Source organism: Fringilla coelebs (genome assembly GCF_963513975.1).
Source record: "Fringilla coelebs genome assembly, chromosome: 1".
In the NCBI taxonomy this organism is placed as follows: domain Eukaryota; kingdom Metazoa; phylum Chordata; class Aves; order Passeriformes; family Fringillidae; genus Fringilla; species Fringilla coelebs.
Genome location: NC_140028.1, coordinates 50,281,426 through 50,301,735, shown reverse-complemented (window position 1 = coordinate 50,301,735; position 20,310 = coordinate 50,281,426). Strand labels below are relative to the sequence as shown.

The 20,310-nt window shown below is 41.9% G+C and overlaps 1 protein-coding gene across 1 annotated transcript in view; it reads left to right on the top strand.

Moving 5' to 3' along the window:
• DLGAP1 (DLG associated protein 1) overlaps nucleotides 1-19,982 on the top strand; it is a gene marked incomplete at both ends in the record, with an annotated part of 134,530 nt that extends 114,548 nt beyond the window's left edge. Inside the window, 4 exons of the mRNA XM_084208379.1 lie at nucleotides 5,364-5,782; nucleotides 14,829-14,920; nucleotides 16,767-16,919; nucleotides 19,773-19,982. Coding sequence (XP_084064505.1) covers nucleotides 5,364-5,782; nucleotides 14,829-14,920; nucleotides 16,767-16,919; nucleotides 19,773-19,982 — 874 coding nt within the window. The remainder of the gene's footprint in view (nucleotides 1-5,363; nucleotides 5,783-14,828; nucleotides 14,921-16,766; nucleotides 16,920-19,772) is intronic.
• Between the last annotated feature and the right edge of the window lie 328 nt (nucleotides 19,983-20,310).

Sequence of the window (20,310 nt, the reverse complement as noted above, 5' to 3'; positions counted from 1 at the left end):
CCAAAATGGTCTCACTCATCCTTCTATATGTACCATCAGCCGGTAATTGTACCTGATTTGCCATCACAAGAATTTTTGAATACTGAAACAATGGTAGTTTCTAAAGGAAGAACACTGCCATAGGAGATTGCAGTAGAAAGATGGTCGTTCTCCCTCTTCTCTGGTTTCTGGGGCACCAAGGAAGGTGCCCCCATATCTTGATGCACAAAAGTGTGTCTTACCACAAGATACACAAAGTCCATCCTACCACCGCACACCTCTTGATATGGTATAAAGTGGAATCATTTGAAATAGCAATATGGTAACATAAAGCAAACAATCAAACAAAACCCCTATCTCTTCCAGGAAAAAAAACGCCTCACATTCTTGGATTTTGTTACTATAAAAACTCATATTTTTCTGTTTTTTTCCTGTAGGTTTTTGGGATTGGTTACTTACTGTCCAACAAAAAATACTCAGGTTTTGTTGTTCTTCCCTAACTGTAACTCAAACTTCTCAACACTGTACTCTTTAGAACTTTCAAGTCTGTATTTTGGGTAAGCTAAGCAGGAATTACATGATATGACATTGGGGGATGTCCTGTGCAGGGTTAAGAGTTGGACTTGATGATCCTTTTGGGTCCCTTGCAACTAGGAATATTCTGTGATTCTGTGAACTACTTGCATGGCTTTTCTCAGCAGCATTTTCTGGCAGTCTATGTTCTCCGTGGTGGAAGCCATTCCAGTGAGAAATTCTGAGGGTTGTAGGTGTCCCATCCCTAGAAACATTCAAGGACAGGCTGAACAGGGCTTGGAGCAGCCTGATCTAGTTGAAGATGTCCCTGCCCATTGCAGGGCAGATGACTAGATGACCTTTAAATGTCCCTTGCAACCCACACCCATTCCTCTGGCCAGTCCCATCCTGGTGGGACGCATTTCCCACATCACCTCCCAACGTGTGCATGCTTGGAGGAGGAACTCCTGCTCTGGTCCACAAAAGGCAAAGCAGGTCCTGGCTCTGACAGGGCCAATCTCCTCTGGCCACAGCTGCCTGTGAGCTGAGGGAATGCTCACAGCCCTGGTGGCTCCCAGCCAGCTGGTGGGCTGCTGCAAGCCTGGCCTTGGCAGAATTGGCCATGAATTTCTGATCACACCCTGCTGGTTGGCAACAGCCCCCCCTCGCCAGACCAAGCCCTGGAGGGAGGCTGAGTGCTCCAGCCAGCACCTCTTCTCTGCAAAGAAAAGGCCAAGAGTTGGGAAAAAAACAACAAATAAACCAACCAGCTTAAAACAATGTGATGAACAGATGAGCAGCTGCAAGGAATGGGGTTGGAGCAGGAATATTGTTCCTGCCATTAGAAACACAGTACCCTATCTGCTAACTCCTTCTGCAGTTTGTTTTGTTCTGCTGGCAGCAGTTGCAACCTTAGCAGAGAAGCCCACCACCAAGGAGGAGGACAGTCAGTGGGTAAAGTAAGGCTGAGTTTGACCTAAATACCTGTGAGATTGACCATGCATCAGTTGGTTTGAAATTCAGATCTTTTCTGGAATTTTGGGTTTGAAGTTTTTTTAAGAAAGGAATTATCTAAGTTGAATTGCAAACATGTTTTGGAAAAGAAAGCCAAAGACTTAGAAGCTGAGAGTTGAATGCCAACAAGTGACCACGTTGTTGTTCAAAAACACATCCATTCTGTTGTTCTCTATACTGGTTTATCCAGTCTGAGGTTTCATGGCTTTCTGCACCCTAGGCCAGATATCTGCTGTAGTTCTCTGAAGATGTAATTATTACACCTTGTGCCTGCAGGGCACAACTGAGTACAAAAGGGCCAAGCCTGAAAGCAGAAGAAACAAGCCTCTGTTTTGAACCTTTTCCATTTTTTTTTTAGGTAAAGTTGTGAATGTTTTTTATGGTAGAAGTAGCAAAAACTTTATCATTAACTTCAACAGCTCTCCTCTAGTAGGGAGTTTTAACTGAGAGCAAAGCAAAAAAGGCTCAAATGGTACTTTGTAAGAGCAAAACATCCTGGAAGTGAGTGAGGAAGCTGTATCAGAGACTAAAATTACCATCTATTAGGCATTTTATATAGATGAGTTGGAGGCAGGCAGATAGTAAGTGCCTTCCTACATTTCCATTTTATTCAAAATACATTTCCTTGGAAGTATTTTTTTAATTTTGAACTGATTCTATTGCCAAGTTGTTTTTCTTTTGAAGACAGATAAGTTACATAATCCAGTGCCAAGAAACTGTCATGCAAACCTGTAGCATACTATTATATAGATAAAACAAAGGCAAAAAAGTAGGTCATTCTATTTCATTTGTTCAGCAGAGTCTGGGTTTGGTGGTGCTAGCTCATACTGAATCCAGTAAGAGCACACTCCAGAAAGCCTTGAAATGTAGAGCCTCCAACAATACATCCTCCTGTCAAGCAGACTTTGATGCTTTCACATTTGGATTTTGGCCAACACTGAAAAGCCAGGGTGTTAACTGAAAACACAAGTGGTCATCTGAAACAGAAGAGTGTCAGAGTCTAGGGCACCAGAGAAAGCAGAAGGTGGCTGTGACAGGGAGGCAGGGACATGGAGAAGAGCAAGCCTGGACTAAGACATTTGCTTTTCTCACCAGAGCTATGGAAGGTGTGGAAAAGTACACTGTGTACTAATGCCTTGGCTCTCAGTGAACCCTGACTAAATTACTATAAAGAAATCCTCAGTCAGCATGTGTCTGTGTGGGCACAGATGTTTTTTGTGTGTGTGTGTGTGTGTGTGTGTGTGTGTGTGTGTTTGTATATCTCAGTGCTGATAAGGGATTTGTCAGGTTGGTGGTCAAATTAAAGCATTTTCTGAAAAATACTAACATGGATTGGATTCACAATAGATTTTCTGTGTAATGTAAGCCTAATGCTAGTGTCTCTCTAATCACTCATACTAGTATGACAGCTTTTCTCTGCTAGGGGCCCATAGCAGATACTTAGGAAAAGATAAGGGAGAGTGTATAAAGTCAGTGAACTAAGCAGTAATTCTCCCAGTAGACTTTCCCAATTTAGCCTTCTGTTGTTCAGGGACTTTCTAAGCCAAATATGAGATGTGTAATGGCTCTTCCTGTGAATTTGATCAAGTTCTCTTTGAACCTATTTTTACCTTTGCTTTTTCCAGGATTCCGTGGCAATTTAATCACACATTGTGTGAAGAAGTACTTCCTTTCATTAGATCTCTAAGCCTTGCAACTGGCTGCCTTCCTGCCACAGTTATTGTACTCAGAGAAATGGTGAAACATCCCCTAGTCAGAATTTCATAGATCTCTCATAGTCTTCCTCAGCCATATTTTCTAAACCTTTTCTCCTATGGAGGGGATTCCACCTCCCCAGTGACCCTTTTCCTCCCTTTCTAACTTCTTCTGCTGTATCAGTCCATAACAAAATGCTTTTTCTCTGCTTTCCAAAGGATAAATACTACCAAGCTGAAGATTTTGCACACTCTTTATTTTTCAGTTTGCTGGTGCATATCATGCACAACTACAGTGGCACAACCATGACTTTTGTATCATTTAACATCTGTTACAGAAGAACTGCAAGCATCAGGCACTGTGTTAAAATGCTTGTGATTATTAAAAAAATATGCACACAATCTATTATCAAAAGTTTTCCTGGGACTGGTATGGCTAAGATTTTAATTTGAGCCTTCTTCTGCAGAGGAAGAAGGCTCAAATTAACATCATGGGCGTTTTTTTTTTTTTTTTAATTGGAGGACCTTTCTCAACTCCAGTTTTGCTTTGCTCTACTCCACTCAAAGCCCCAGATCAACAGCCATTAATTTCCTCTATGAGCAGGACCAATTACAATCCCCCTTGAAGTCTACTACAGTCCTCCTGAGCTATCTGGATGCACCAGGTATATAGGACATTAAATTCTCCCTCAGCATCCTTCCATCTGCTCCCTCACCAGCTGCAGACTAAACACACTTGATGAAATTTTGCTGCCAGTTGTACTTGTCTAATTGGCTATTGCTCTTCAGTGGAAGGTGGAATATAAATGAAGGGAAGTGAAATGGTGCCCAGCATCCAGTTCCTCCATCTCTTCAGCATTTTCACTGCTGCTTGAGTGCAAACTAAAAACAGAACCAGCAATGGCAAAACGGCCAAAATATCACAGGGTAATGGGTCCTAACACTAGTTTCAAGTGTAAATGTGAGATTGAGAACAAATTGGAGACTTAACTACTGGCTGCATGAGTGCACAGGCATCCTGGATTTGCAAAAAGAAGAGATGGGAATGTGTCCCTATTCAGTTCACAGCTGTTAATCTTGAACCCTAAATATAACTGATTTGAGGAACATTCATGGTTACTTTATGGTTCTACCTTCTTTTTCATCATGGGGCAAGACAGCAGCCTGCCTCACTTGTTTTCCACTCATACCTCCACAATTCACTGCTGATCAAATGGGCTCTCATTACCATCTCCTGCAACAAAATTCTTCATTCTTTGTCTTTCACTCCTTACACTTCTCTGTGCTCCTCCTGTCAGCCTTTTCAGTCAGATGCCTCAGACTGCAGAATCCAAAGTGCTGTTTACATAAAGAAAACCCACCCAACCCAAATCCCCAAACCCCCTCTCTCCCCTGCTCGTGCCTTTGCCCTCAGATGCCCCAACACAGGGGAACTCTGCAAGGTGAGAGGAAGCTGCCTACAGGAGAGCAGCATCACAAGGAGGGTAACACAGGAGAGTGCTAGCTTTGGTGAAAAAGAGATCATTTGGAGACTGAAGTTAAATGTGAAAAATAGAATGTCTGGACACTAGCAATGGGCACTAAAATTGTGAGAGATGGCAGATATAAAATTACGACGAATAATCATGAAGAAGCAATAAAAATATTTATCTGAATAAAAATTACTTTTTTGTATAAATGGAATGTATAATATTACATACATAGTAGACTCATTGGTATTAGTACCTTACTGATTTCACATGTATGATTTTTAAATGTGGCTTGTGAGTTTGGATGTGTAACTTCAAAGGGGTGTGAGTTTTAAAATTTCAAAGATAAACCACTTCTGGAAATTGGGCTCCTTTAACTTTTCATTAATCAGTAACCTAAAATCTGGAGCTACTGGCACTCTTAGCTCTCTCTCTCAGGCTGGCCTCTGGCTTTGTTAAATCACATAACAATTAGAGGTCCTTGTCTCAATAAATAGTGGGTTTTCATGGAAAAAGAGAGATGCTTGTTTGTTTGCTAATGCTGATCGTTTCAAGAAAAAAAAAACACCTGAGTGTAGCACTGAGAGGTGTGACTGCCAGTCTTAGGAAGAGTGGCAGAATCTTAGGAATAGCTTCCATGCCGAATTACCTAGAAAAAAACTTTCTAAACATTTTCTGTTTGTGCTCTCCAAAGCTTTCGCAGGTTTACACGATCTAATAGTGTAACAACAGCTGTGCAAGCAGACCTGGATTTCCATGAGAACTTTGAAATAATCGACCCTCAAGAGGACAATACATGTTCTGGACAAATATCAAGACAGTTTTCCCGAGATGCAAGCACCTCTACTGTTAGCATACAAGGGTCAGGAAACCATTACCATGCATGTGCAGTGGATGATGACTTTGAGACAGATTTTGATCCATCAATTTTACCTCCTCCTGACCCATGGATTGACTCTATTACTGAAGATCCTCTGGAAGCTGTTCAAAGGTCAGTGTGCCCACGAGATGGCCACTGGTTTCTGAAGCTACTTCAGGCAGAGAGAGATCGTATGGAGGGTTGGTGCCAACAGATGGAGAGAGAAGAACGGGAAAACAACTTACCTGAGGACAGTAAGTAACCACACACAATAATATTGCAACTGCAAAGAAGTATTTAATATAGGTCAAATTCACTCCAGTGAATTCTGTATTGTGCCCTTTCTTACTTAGCTAATGAAGTTATGGTTGTGATTCTCAAAAGGATTGTATGTATGTATATCATAATCCTTATTAAAGCTGACAGGGAATGCAAATGCTCAGCATTTCTGAAACTCCAGTGGTATTCGTTTTTGGGATTGCATAGTCCAACAGATAATTAAGAGAGTGTGGTTAGGGATCTTGTCGTATTAATGTTTCTTAACTCTTCTGTTTGAAATCACTTCTCAAAACTTTAGAATATAGTTTAAGTTTAACTACAGATTGTAGTTCCTTTTAATTAAATTCATATTGCAGTTGCCTTTTCAGATGGCGATTGGCATAAGACTATTTAGATGTTTCTCCCTACTGAAAGAGATTTCAGTTATGCTTCCAAATTGTCCCCTTTCTCTCTCTCTTCTCCTCTCCAGCCTTCCTACATCTCACTTGCAGTTCTCATTTGCTTTGACCAGCCCAATAATAGAAGCTCTTGATATTGTGTGATAAAAAACCACACACATGAAACTACATATCAGTTGTCACTACTGTCAGTAATATTAACCTACCCGTAAGGTAACAGGACTGTCTGGTAAACCTTCATTACTCAGAAGTGTTGAGGGTTGACTAGTTCACATCTTATTCATTTACTCTAATTAGGGAAGAAGGGCTGAGCATGTGTTTCCCAGTCCAGATTTTTTTCTCCCAGTAAAAATAGAAGGGTTTTTTCATGTATTTCTCTTACAAGGAACAGTACTATTGCTAGTTGTCAACTAGAGACAGAGGTAAATCTGTGAACATGCTCCTTGCAAATAAAGTTGTTTCAAGTTTTAGAAGCGAGCTTCTGGGAAGCACTAAGAAGCAGCTGCTTATAGAGAATTCAGTATTTTATAATTTAGACATGCCGAAGCATATTTTCCTGGATATAAAAGTAATATTTTTCCAACTCCCAAATTAGCTTCTACCAAAGCAAGGACTTCAGCTCCAGCATTGCTTCTTAAAAATTTTTAACCTTTTCTCTCAAGAAGAGAGATGTTTGAATTCTTCTGAAATGTAAAGATTTTGATTTATGAAAGAAATTAACACTGGAAAAAAAATTCTTAGAAATGCACAAGCTGTTTCTGCTGGAACTTTCCATTCAATCCACTGAATGAAAAGATAGTTAAAGTTAGACAAAATTGTAAGCAACTGGAAATTTATTTAATGGCAAGTATAAGATAACCTATGTAAAGGTTTTATATTTATATAAAATTTTTGTTATACAATAGGCTAACAATTTCTTCTGAAGAAAATATACGGAAGATTTGATGTTACAAGCAGATCCAGATTTCCCAAGTTCTAGAATTTTTGTATCTCATTTTTAACTCACATCATCAATGCATTCAAAAATCTCTTTGCACATGTATCAGAGTAAAATAATTTCTGTAGTATGAAGAAATAAACCTTGTGAACTATGAGATTTTAGATTGAAAAGAAGTGTGAGCACATAACAAACAGGAAACACACAACTTTTATAAGTCTTAGATAAGTCTTTTATAAGTCAACTTAGACAGGACATAAGGAAAACATACTCTATGATGAGGGTAGTGAGGCACTGGAACGGCGTTGCCCAGGGAAGTTGTGGATGCCCCATCCCTGGAAGGGTTCAAGGCCAGATGGATGAGCTTTGGGCAACCTGGTCTAATGGAAGGTGTCCATGCCCAAGGCAATGGGGCTGAAACTAGATGATTTTAAAAGTCCTCTCTAACCCCAAGTATTCTGTCATTCTATGAACTCATAATACTGGAAAAACCTATAAATATTTTATTTGTGCACCAAGGTAGTTGGTGCACCAATAAAGTCATAGGAAAAGAACATGAAGTGAATTTTAAAAGGCTGATAGATGCAGAAAATGCATATCTGTACAGAATTGTCTCTCAATGTCTTGGTGTCTTTGATATAAGACGATTTTAAAGGGCTCTTTGGGCAATCAGTGGGAGGGGTCGGTTATGGGGAAGATAAAGGAATGGTTAGACTGGCTATTCCCAATGCCCCCTCACAGCACACCGGGCACGTGTCCTGGTGCTTCTTGTAGTCGCTGGAAAGGGCAGGAGGAGAAGGGTCACCTGGGTTTGGTAGGCACTGTTGCAGTACTTATTTCGGTGTGAGCTGTCAGCTGCTGTGGCACGTGGCAGCTGCCTCCCACGGAGGCTGTGCAGGGCTTTCTGCTGCGGCTCCGCACGTCCCGCTCTACCTGGTGCCAAGGAAAAGCATATGGCCGGGGCCACTCTGCCCGCTCAGCAGTGCCAGGAACAAAAGCCTGGTTGTTACAAACCCTGCCCTGAAAAACGTCTTTTTCATACATCTATACACTTTAAAGAGAGAGAGGAAAGGAGCAGAAGAGGTGCGTTTGCTTTGCTTTCCCTAATGAAACATGCATCCTTTGTTTCCAACCTGACATCCCCAGCATGTGTTTGGCCAGATAACAAAATAACGAGAACGTGTGATGAGCGAGGTTTTCTCGATGCCATGGCAGCTGACAGAGGGCTCATCCCCCCCGGCGCTCCACGTAAAACGATCCGCGCTTCCTCCAGACAATGCGGCCCTTGTGCGGAACAGCTGTCTCGGGGAGACGGCTCGCTGCTGTTTGACAGTAGCTTGTATGTTACATAGATACGTAGGGTATTATCTAGCTGGGAATGGATCTACCAGATGGGATTGAATGTTTCTAGCTGGGAAATGGAGTCTGCTGCTCTGTATAAAAACAAGCTGTGGTTCAGCGGCTGCACGATGAAATGCCAATATAGAGAGAAATGTGGCTTCCCTTCCGCCATGAATTATTTATTGGATAGTATATTCTGGTTGTATCTGAAATCATTTTCTGATAAAGCTGCAGCATGTGTGACAGGCAGATGAACACCAATCACACTTTAAGCTAACATACTTGATGTGATTTTCAGTGTATTTTGCCGTTACAGGGAAGTTGGCTACAAACTCTAGGGCTCCCATATAAAAAAAGAAAAGATGTTACACATCTGAGGCTAAACACCTTGTGAGACTTGATTGACGCTTTGGATCAAGCCTCAAGTGAAATCAACTGTTGACTTTTTTTTTGTTTTTTCCTCAACCATCTGCTTGCTCCTCCTACCTCTCCCCTGTAAAATTTCAAAAAGTCAGAGCCTTACCACAGTTGTTGGTGACTTTTGGCTCAGACCTCTATTGTCACCATTTACATACAAAATTAGCACCATCAGACCTGACTCCCTGCACAGCTCTGACCATTTTTTTTCCCAGCAGGGGTGGGCACAGGAACATATTCCTAGGGCCTTGGCCTGTCTTTGGAGGGTTTTTTTGCTGCTGTTTGTATTGACCTTCTTGGAAGAACCAGAAAGCTTCCCCTGCCCCCCCTCCAGAAGTTTCTCTTTCACATGAGGTTGTACTGTGGCTTTGGTGTAAAGATAACTATCAGAAGCAAACAGCGGGCCTGATTCACCACAAGTCAGGTGTATTGTGGGTTTAGTGGCAAGAAAAGCCAGGCCAATCATGTAAAAACTAAAACAGAAAACCAAGGCTCTCACAAGACCTGTCATTATAACTCTCTTGCGTGTATACAGTAGCCCTCTGGGCTAGTGTGAGAATAAAGGTTGACCTCAAATCTGCAGGAACCTCACTGCTCGGGACCAGAGCCACTACAAATTCATCCAGTTCTGGCAAATTATGCAATGCTTACACACTGTCTGCTGTTTTGGTTTGTTTCAATTGTTTCAAAAAAAAAACCACACAAAAAGTAAAGGTTAGATGCGAGAAAATAAAGTTTAGGAAAAGGTACATTTTTCATAATAGTTGTGCATGGCAAAATAAAAAGAGACCCATGAGCTCACTCTCTGCCATAAGCATGGAAAACCATTTGCCATTCCTCTGAAGGGCTTCTGCAAGCAATCCTGGCCTCTGCTGTTCTGGGGAGTGAGACAGCCTCATCCTGCAGTGGGCTGGGACAGCCGTGCAGAGGGATAGTCACCAGCCTGACATGTGGCCGAGTCCTGCTGGAATCCCCCTGGCTACGTGCCTCTGGCCATATGCCCAACTCATCCTTTTCTTGATCTGGTTTTCTTTTGTCCCCAGAAGGGACTTCTCCATACAGGAGGGTTTCTCAAAGGAAAGCCAGCAAGGAAAGCCCTACCAGTGCCCAGAGGCTAGCAAGGCAAAAAGTGAAATCCACAAGCAAGGAAACGATCTAGTTAGGGAAAAAACATTAAATGTGCTAATAAAAGCCGAGTAAGTCAGAGAACACATGGAAACTGCTTTAATCCAAATGAGAAGCATTTGCTCATGCAGACAGCCCTATTAATTTCAGTGAGATCACTTCTGTAAGTATATATGACTTAAAGAAAGGACTGCTCCTTCCCTAGTTTGTTCCATTTGGCTGTTTTCTCCTTAACAGCTGAGCTTAAGACCTGAGCAGTCGCTTTAAGTTTGAATTTCCTGGCTTTTGTCATACTTGGCGTTATTTAAATGTAGCTCTGTCAACATGAATAGGCTAAAATGCTGGTCCATCCTGGCTTGGAAATGGATTGTGACAGCTCTGTGGCAGGATTGCTTCATATGCATAGTGCCCAGCCAACATCTGCAACTCAAATGTCAGGCTGTGTCTCTGTAATTTCAGCTATTGTTCCTGCTACTTGCTCCTGGGGCAATGAGCAAGTCCCGGTATTCTGTTCCCTACCTTGGGCCCTGCCTATCAACCAGGTGTTTTCACGTTAAGGGCATTTGATAGTCAGGAGTGCCTCCTTTGTCATTTGTTAGACCCTGGGGCCTGTCAAAGTTCAAATGCAAATACATCAGTTGGAGTTTCAAGGCCAAATAGTGCTGTCCCTTCTCAAAACTCCCCTGGTTTCTCTATGTGATTACTTTTCACATCACTTCAGGTGGGTTTTGTTATTTTCTTATATTTTGTTATCCTTGTTACACACACAGTCACCTTCCTAGTTAGAGCAGATGACAATAACTATTTTTTTTTTGCTTGTGTTCACAATTCTTTTATTTTGTTGTTTTCCTATTTCTTTTCTGATGAAGACATAGAGGAGGGAAACACATAGAGCTCAACAATTTCAAAACAGGTTCTATGCAATTCTTAGAACTAAGAGAAGCAAGAACTTACTACTTGAACAGCACACAGTCCAAGTCTATTTTCAAGACTGTTTTAAAAGAAGAACATGTTGGGGGATTAAAGACACGAGGATATTCACTGTCATGTGTCTGTCCTAGAATAATAATCTGTGATTCCTAGATAAGATCAGTAATAGTGAGGAGGCATTCCACAGTAGCTGAATTCCATCAAAGTAGCTATAAGTTCTTAAAGAATAGACATAATTGTCCATGTCTTAAGAAATGTCACAGGAGAGAACCAGATTTACAAGGAAGATAGGTCAAAGCAAGATGGGAGACAAAAAAAAAAAGGAAAAAATTCAAACTATTAAAACAAAGCACTGTAGTACACACACTTCTCCCTCTGGGGAAGAGGTGACAGCAAAGCATATGATGGATGTTAATAACGTTGCTTAATGCATTATTGGGAGGCATTCAGATCCAGCAGTGCTGAGTGTGCTGTATAGTCCTGTATGGAACAGAAAACAGATATGAATAACATTATATAGGTGTTTAAATCCATTATGATTGCATCTTGATGGGTTGGGATTTTTTGTTGCTTGGTTTTATATGTTTTCTTTGTATCCTATTAGCTGAACACATCAATTTGAATGTTTATTTGTGTTTTTCCTCCTGTACCCCATCTCCCTTACTGTTAAAGATTTCTCTGATTCTTTTCTGATTTGTTTTGAGTATTATCTTTGTAATTCCATTTATTTTCTTGGTATTTGGCCTCAAACCTTGCAGGCTTTTCTTCTAAGAAAATCTATTGCTCTATTTTTGCTTTTGATTTTTCATTACACCTTAGCCTTTCTGTTGGGCACCAGAGATTTTGACTGAGTAAGCAAAATGAGCACTGTGCCTTGAAACACTAAAAGCAACGTGGGTTTGGAAACAAAACTTAGGCTATTGATAAGGCTTTGTGTCTTCTAGAGACATTCCTTTCAGCTTTTTGTATGCTTTGTGTTTTGTCTTTTTTTCCCCCCTAACTTCCGTGACAGAGCTGGTTGTTGACCAGTTGCACATTAACAGACCCCTTGCTTTTGAGGGGCGAGGAATCAGTGACACTTGACTAGATACAGCCACAGCTACAGCAGAAGTGGCAACAATAGAGAACAGCATCAGCATGCATCCCACAGTCAGCTGGGATGATGGTTTTTAGGCAAATAGCCAGTCACTAGGCAGCCAAGGACAAGGACTTCCTTTTCCCTCTGTTGAGATCTCTGAATATTAAGCTCCTCTTCCCCAAAAGAAAGAGGCACATTACCTACATACAAGTTGTATATACATTTCTTGATGCTTGGGATGTGATTTCCAAATCATTTGGTGCAAGTTTCCAGGAAAAGCTCACCTTTTTTTATCTTTTTTTTTTAATCCCAAGAAGTTGAGAGACTTTTTTCTCCTCTTCTCAAGTCTTGGGAAGCGTCAGAGTGGCCTAACTCCAGATGAGACAGCTGTTCCCAAATATACTCAGTGGGAAGAGTTTTCATAACAATGGGAACCACATGAAAGCTCTCAGAGTAGCTCCTCCTACTATTGAAAAGTCCTTTCAGTTGAGTGGTTTGCATATTGGGTTGCATAAATGACTAGACACACCAAGGGGTCCATTTTCAGCACTGTGCGCATAGAATTAGACACGCAAGCCTTGCTAACAATAATTAGAGTTGTGTGCAAAACTCCCTGCGCAATATGCTGAAAATATTCTGCTTAGTGAATCTTCCAGCTCACGGCTATTTCCTGGCAGTGCTGAGCTGAGTTCTGGGAACAAAATGAAAGTCTGGGCTCTGTGTGTGTATTCACAGAGCACTCTCCTATATGTTAGGAAAAAAAATGTGAAAAGACTCTCTTCCCTCCCCCTTTTTTTCCCCCCCTTTGTACGTCTGAAGTATAAATGAACTCCACATCCCACTTTTCCTTCAACAGCCTTGAGGAGTGAGCTTTGAGGCTGGTGAAGGAAAAACCATTTGCCTTGAAGGAGGAGAACACAGATTTCATATAAGTGTGTATCGAGTTTCAGTTTATCACGAGCATTTGTGCCAGTCTGCTTAGCATGCAGCTACTCAAACCCTTGGAGAGGCCTTTCTCTTACCAGGGGCTGCATGGGTGGCATTCTGGTAGCCAGCGCTGCAGCCAGTCACAGGACCAATGAAATGCTAAAAATCTTGTTAGAAGGGGTTATAGCATGTATTTATGTATATATGTGTTTGTTTATTGATTTTTCATCGTGATAAATCAAAATACTTAGCAATATTTTCCCAGGGGAGCTCTGTTAATGCTGTCTTAACTTTCATGCAAAAACTGTGCCCAAGGGATGGTGCAGAAGATGGCAGCTTAGGACTAGTATCTCTTCTAGGCTCTACCAGCTATTCACTCATCTTGAGCTGGCCACTTCATCTGTCTGTTTCTCCTGTTCTTCCTTCACCTGTCTCATATAACCAGGCTGTAAATTTGTCACAGAAAAGTTGCTGTGTCTGTTTAAGGGCTGGGACAATACGAATATCTCCAAGTAGAAATGACAGCAAGAGCTGTGACACAGTGGCTGCCATTCATGTTTTTCATTAAGGAAGTGGTAATATCTTTTAAAAATTCATTTAAATTAGTTGTTTAATTGCTTGTTAACCAGAGAATTGGGCATAATAAGTTGTTTCAGCTGAGAGAGAACATTAATGAAGGAGTCAGACAAATCTGCGATGCCAACCTGTTTTTTTAAAGACATTTTTGGAGTTTTTTCTGAGCATTGGAAATCTCAAACAAATCGGTAGCTGCTTTCTTTCTCACAGCGTCATTTTTTTCACTCAGCAGTCCCTAAATTCACACTCTGTTTTCTGGATTCACTGTCTTACAGGCAGCTGAGGCCATGTCTGCCCTTTTGCTGTGCTTCTGCATTCTTGCTTCTTTTTTCACACACACAAAGGTACACACACACGTGTATTCACAAACATGTACAGGTACACACACACAGAGTCTCCCCCAGACCAGAACTCCCCAGAGAGCCCCTGAATGCACCAGTCCATGGCTCAGTTTTGGGCAGTGTATTCCCAACTACCCCTGTAAAATCCCAGTGTCTGAATGCAACCAAAACAGTGTGAGCTCCTGCTTTATTCAGAGGCATTTACTAAGGGCTGTCTTCTGGTTCACTGCAGCCCTTCACAGCACTGGGTCAGCCCAAAGGGGCAATAAGTACCCAGCTGTCTGTACAAAGGAGTCCTCAGCCAGCTGTGCTCGGACTCTGATACCTCCCTCCAAATCAGCAGCAAGGAGGAGAGGCCAGGGTGTCATTGCTCCCTGAAGTACTCCTGGGCATTTGAATTCAAAGGCAGAAGCAGCCTTGGGTTGTGCTCATGGAAAGTACTCAGACAGTCCGGATGAGATTCATCGGCTGCAGTAAAACAGTCATCCCCTTTCTGGGGCTCTGGTCGATCAACACTCAGCTACACTGACAATGAGGCCTGAGTTGCTAAGTGAGGTGGAGAAGCAAACAGGGTTTGAGAGCCGCGTGTCCTTGTGCAGGGAGCTGGGTTTGTATTCAAAGCCTGAGCCTGGGTCATGGTGATACAAGTGGTGACATTTCTGGTGAGTTTTCTATACAGCCTGCAGAGGCTTCTGATTAGCCATGTTTACACTGTCATTACAACTGGTCACAACTGGTCTTACTGGAGGAATGAGAGTAAGATGCAGCAACCTTTTACATATTTTTTGCCTCGTGGAGATCTGACCTTAGACTTAGCAACTTTTCTCTTTTTGTGACTAAAAGATAACGTACCTTTTGAAAGCCAGAGCTGGCTGCTGCACAGCTTTCTCCTCTCTTTTTATAGGCCTGCAGCAAAGAAAGCATTGTGACTTACTCTTCTTTTTCTCTCAGTTCTAGGGAAAATACGAACTGCAGTGGGCAGTGCCCAGCTTCTCATGGCTCAGAAATTTTACCAGTTCAGAGAACTTTGTGAAGAAAACCTGGTATGTAATTTTTCTGCCAGATACTAATGTATGTCTTTTACTAGCCCTGTGAATAATCCTACATAAACTAAACTGATTTTCTGACTAACGTGGCAATTTTTCCATCAAAGGCCTTGATATGAATTTGGGAGTAACTCAAACTTGTCAGAGTCAGCATGAATTTTACAATAGCTTGAGACCCTTAAAATAAAGGCAAAAAGCTTTGGGTGAACAATCACTGAGGCTCTGCTACTGACTTTAGAGGAGCAAGGATCTGTCCCTTGACTGTTGAGTTCATGGGCACACAGATGGGTAAAGCACCTTAAGGACTTTGGGGGTGCATCAGAAATCTCCTGAGTTGGGCTTTCCCAGGTGCTCCTGGGAAACAAGCTCCAGAGTAAAATCTGCCTCGGTGGAAAAATGCAACAGAAATTGGCTCTGTCTTAATAAGACTTCCAATTCTTAATATAAAAACTGAAAAAGCCTTCTGCTTGCACGTCTTTGTGCAAATAACAGCCTACAACTGGGCAACCTGCTAGTGTCAAGCACTGAAAAACTAGGAATCAAAGTGTAATCTCTGGTCTCCTTATGACTCTAAAAAGATATACTTTATTGTTTTCAATAATTGCACCTTTCATGATATACTCATCCTACCAAAATCCTTTGTCACTGTGACTGTGAAAAGCACAAGTAGAAATTTTATAAGGCAACCAACTGACTCTTTTGGGTTTATTGCTTCTGAAGAGGAAGAAAACTAAAGGCTGAGTAAAACTTGAGCCATGTAAAACATCATGCAAGGTGCCACTAGTAATTTATTTATTAACAACAAAATTAGTAACAATACATCAGTGTAGTCTGACAAGGCCACAGCACCCACAAAGCCTTGCTGACTGGTTTCGGAACTCCTCAGCATTTGCAAAAAAAAAACATGCTTGAAGTGAGTGTATGCAACATCTCATTTTAATTAAACAGTTTCCGCTGGGAGCCAGCTTATAGGGACACCTGTAGAAAGCCTTCCCTCATACAAGCCTTGTCAGTGGAGCAGGGATTAGGTTTTGGGTATGCCCACTGCATGCAAAAAGTGTTCAGAACTGGGGTGCACTGAAGGGACAGGATTTATTGGGTCTGGCCCAAGCTGTGTTGAAGATGCTGACTGTCCAGATATGCTCTTCCGAGGAATGCTCTTGGGCTTATGAGTTTGCACACACAAAGCAATGCTCCCCACCTGTGTCTCAATTTCATTCTTCCCAAAAATCTGCCTGTAAAAATGGGTTTACTGTGCTTCTGCATGCAGTCTTCTGAGCTTTTCACCCAGCATAAGTTATTCTTGATAAACAAAAAAAAAAAAAAAAGAAATTGGCCTGAGGTCTATAAGAGAAAATGTTACTTAGTGTATTTTTGTAAACCTTACATTCTCGGAGTGCAGAAAAAGTGTTGAAACATTGGTATATCAATGTTTGTACAGTGTTTGCACAAGTATCGCTCTTTTTTACAAGCGTGAGCATGGTGAGGAATCCTTCCTCATGAAAGTGAAGATGAGGATGGCAGTTCATTTCAGTGCAGATAGGATTGCCACCAGTTGTGCCCAGGAACTTCCCTAGGCAGATCCTGCCACCGGGGCCCTTTACCCTTAGTCTGCTGCCTTTGGTGAGTGGGTGTTTGCAGGGCACAGCAGCTCAACGCCGAGACAGATTTCCTCGAAACAAAACCCACCAGTAGGTAATGCTTTCCTTTGCTCCTCTCTCTGGGTCTCACCCATCTCTTGGATCTGCTCAAACTGCTTTGCTAGCCAGATTTGTAACCATTTGCATGAATTCTTTACATTAAAAGTACTAAAGCCAACATGTTTTTTTCTTCTGTTACACAGAATCCTAATGCACATCCACGGCCGACCTCCCAGGATTTAGCAGGGTTTTGGGATATGCTGCAGTTGTCCATAGAAAATATTAGTATGAAATTTGATGAACTTCATCAGTTAAAGGCCAATAATTGGAAACAGATGGATCCTCATGACAAGAAGGTAGAACACTGTAGATTTTGTATGCTTCATTTAAAACCCTGCACAAATACTGGACAGATTAAATAGGCCTCTGTGTTACAGCGTTGACGTTAAAAATGTGAAATGAAGTTCAAATCAAATTAATTTCATTGTAATAACAATGTTTACATAATAATCATCTGGGATATTATCTGTAATATGTTTCAGGCATATTTTTAAACCAAATCTGTCTTTGTGAATTGGATGATGGGAATGTGGTACTTTGTTAAGCTTTACATTTAATCATATTAGACGATCAATCGTTGGAAGGAACTGCCTTATATATTGATTCTTAAAATTAAATAAATCACATTTACGGTTCATATTATTGCATACAGCAAGAGTTCTAGGTTGTGTTACTGAAAAAAACAGGGAAGCACTGTAACCATTGCTGACTTTGGTAGCCAGGTTACAAACAGCAATATCAAAAATATGCCTTCCAAAATGTTACATGAAAAAATTACATTTTTTTGTCCATTTGTTTGTTTTTTATTTATTTTGGGCTTTTTTAAAATGGGTGATTTCACAAGCACATTCCCTTTCCTGGTATTGTTGCTTACCTGAGGTAGCATAAAAATCATCTGGAGCTTTGGTGGGGATTTTTTCCTTTTTTTTTTTTCTTTTTTTTTTGGTAAATGTAGTCTTCTTCTGTCACCATGAAAAACTATCACATCCAAGTGTAAGTCACATTTCACGTTACATTCTCATTTGGCACCATCGCCTTTTTTTTTTCTCCTCACTATCCACCTCAAGACAAACAGTGCTTGGGTGAGCCAAAATACACAAATGTTTCAGAAAATCCTTAGAGCACAGACTCATTCCTAGAGGAACCAACAGTTTAATGTCCTGCTGCTGTAGGTATGTCATTTGGTGGCTGAATTTCCGCTGTGATTGGTCTGATAGCAATGAACACAGCCAGCAGGTAGGGTCACCAGAAGGAGGGGGAGCACAATTTACAGGTACAGTGGCTCAGACAGCAGTCCTGGCTACCTCAACTTACGGTCAGCTGGCTGCCGATGACCAAAGTGGTGTTTTCTTTTGGACAAATAATCATAATAATATCAAACCCCATTAATCTTGCAGCAGGAAGCTTGTACAGGCAGTGCTGGTAGCACTATTCCTCCTCCTCCTCCTCCAATCAAGACTAAATATTCATTCCTGACTTAGGAGTGCCATGTTCACACCATTTGTGCACACCTAGTGTGTTTTGTAGGGGAATGAATGGGAATGTGTTTTCCTAGCCCAAGGTACTGAAGGCAAGTCACTTTCTTATCTTCTTTTTTTTTTTTTCCAGTATCTATCAGAAAAGGAAGTTAAAACTGCCAAACATGCATGCACAGAAATGCTGGTATATGGTCTTTCATTAGCTTTTACAGTAAAGTGGGTAGGCTGAGTGTTTGCAATTGCAGCAGTAAGAAATGAGAGCCTTCCTCGAAAAAAATGTGCCTTTTCTTTGCTTCTGAAAAACATTTCAAAGAGTTTCTAACAAAAAGAAGACTATAACAGGTTAAAGGAAGTTAAGTAGTGCTGAAGAAAGGGACCTACAGTAGGAAGGTAAAGATTTTAAAGAATTACACTGTGTTCCTGTCTCAACAGCACTTGTCTATGATTTTAGATGAAACAGTTCATCTCCTTTCTTAAAAAGCATTAAAAAAAAAGGAAGAAAAAACTTTCTGTGGAATTGATATTTGTCTTTGGCCTTTGCCACTGGGCCCTTTTTAAGCAGCATAGATTAATCCTTGGATGGAGAGAAAAAGCAAAGTATGAATAAGTGTAACTAAGCACCTTTATATTTTGAGCCATGGAAGCTGTTGTGAGCAGCATGAGAGAAAACGAAAGGGCAGAATGGGACCTTTGTAGTGTGATAAAATCCCTTCACTCAGAGACCGTGTTCACAGTTGGAAGGGGATGTAACTTAAAAGACAATCTAATTAACTTGACAAAGTCTTTGTGGATGCCTGAAATTCATTTCTGAATACACTTTTCTTTTATGGGAGAGATCCTTCTCAGAGGGGTTTTTTTGGTTGGGTTTTTTTGGTGGGTTTTTTTTTCTTTTTTTTTGTTTTTTTATGTGTATGTGTGTGTACATGCACCAGGATATACATAAAAGCCCTCCTTGTTGGTCACATATCTGGAGCTAGCTGCCATCATGATGATTAATGCACGTTCTCTTAACAGTTTTTAAATTCTTCCTACCAGATTTTCTATTTCTAGCTGAATGTAGCTTCATGCCTATTTAGCACAAGGCCAGAGTTTATGAGCTTGCACAGTGAGACCCTGAGCGTGGGATTTTTGAGCAGTCACTAAACTGCTACGCAATAGATACATAAATATGTGGTTTTTTAAAAAACCTACTTATTCTGATGCACCAGCTGCAGACAGCTAGCTCCCATCTGCATCTGGGAACGCCAAAGCCATGGCACCTCAGTGTTGCGGGAGCACCTAGCGCTATGCACGGATAGAAGAGGGCGGCCCGGGAGCTGAGGCTCTCCGGAGTTCCTCTGCTGAGAGCAGCGTTCCCTCCCGGCTGCCCCGGTGGCGGGAGGTCGGTCTCTTTCCTAGTCCCAGGCACTAAGCAGGTAGCGGTGGGGGGCCCGGCCCTGGCAGCACCGTCCCCGAGGAGAAGTAGCACGGCGGCCGGCCCTCCCCTCCCCTTTGCCCTTGCCCCATGTTTATGAACCCTTGAGCACAAAAGCCAGTTGACTGAAGACAGAAAGGCAGATAAGAGCTAACAAACCTTAGGTAAAATGTGTGTTCTAACTACTGCTATATCCTAGTTTTTCCCGCCTTTCCCTGAGAAGCTGTATAATGCCATTAACCTTCTGCTTTGATCAGGAGAGAAGGGTCCCTCCTCCAGTGCCAAAGAAGCCATCGAAAGGTCAGGTGCCACTCATACGAGAACGCTCTCTGGAAAGCTCGCAGCGTCAAGAGGCCCGGAAACGGCTGATGGCTGCCAAGCGCGCTGCGTCGGTTCGCCAGAACTCAGCTACCGAGAGCGCCGAAAGCATTGAGATATACATCCCCGAAGCCCAGACCAGGCTATGAAGGGATCCAACCGGGAGGACTCTCTCTGGCAAGACAAGCCTCATGTATAATCTGCCCCTCTAGGCTCCTGCTCAAGGTCACCACGAAGTATTTGTACCTCCTCCTCCTCTCTCGCTCGCTCTCTGTCCCTACTCTCCCCCTCCCCTCTCTCTGTACGCAGCTGCCCCGATGCTCCCAGTGAACTCCACTGCCGTGGCGTAGTTGTCGGTCCTCCGAGAGATGTCCTCTAATCACCCTTGCTTTCTGAAGGTTCACCCATGTCATCACAATGCTTTGTCACATGTACTGATGCTGCCACTTTGCCTCATGTAAACAAGCACGATCCTTT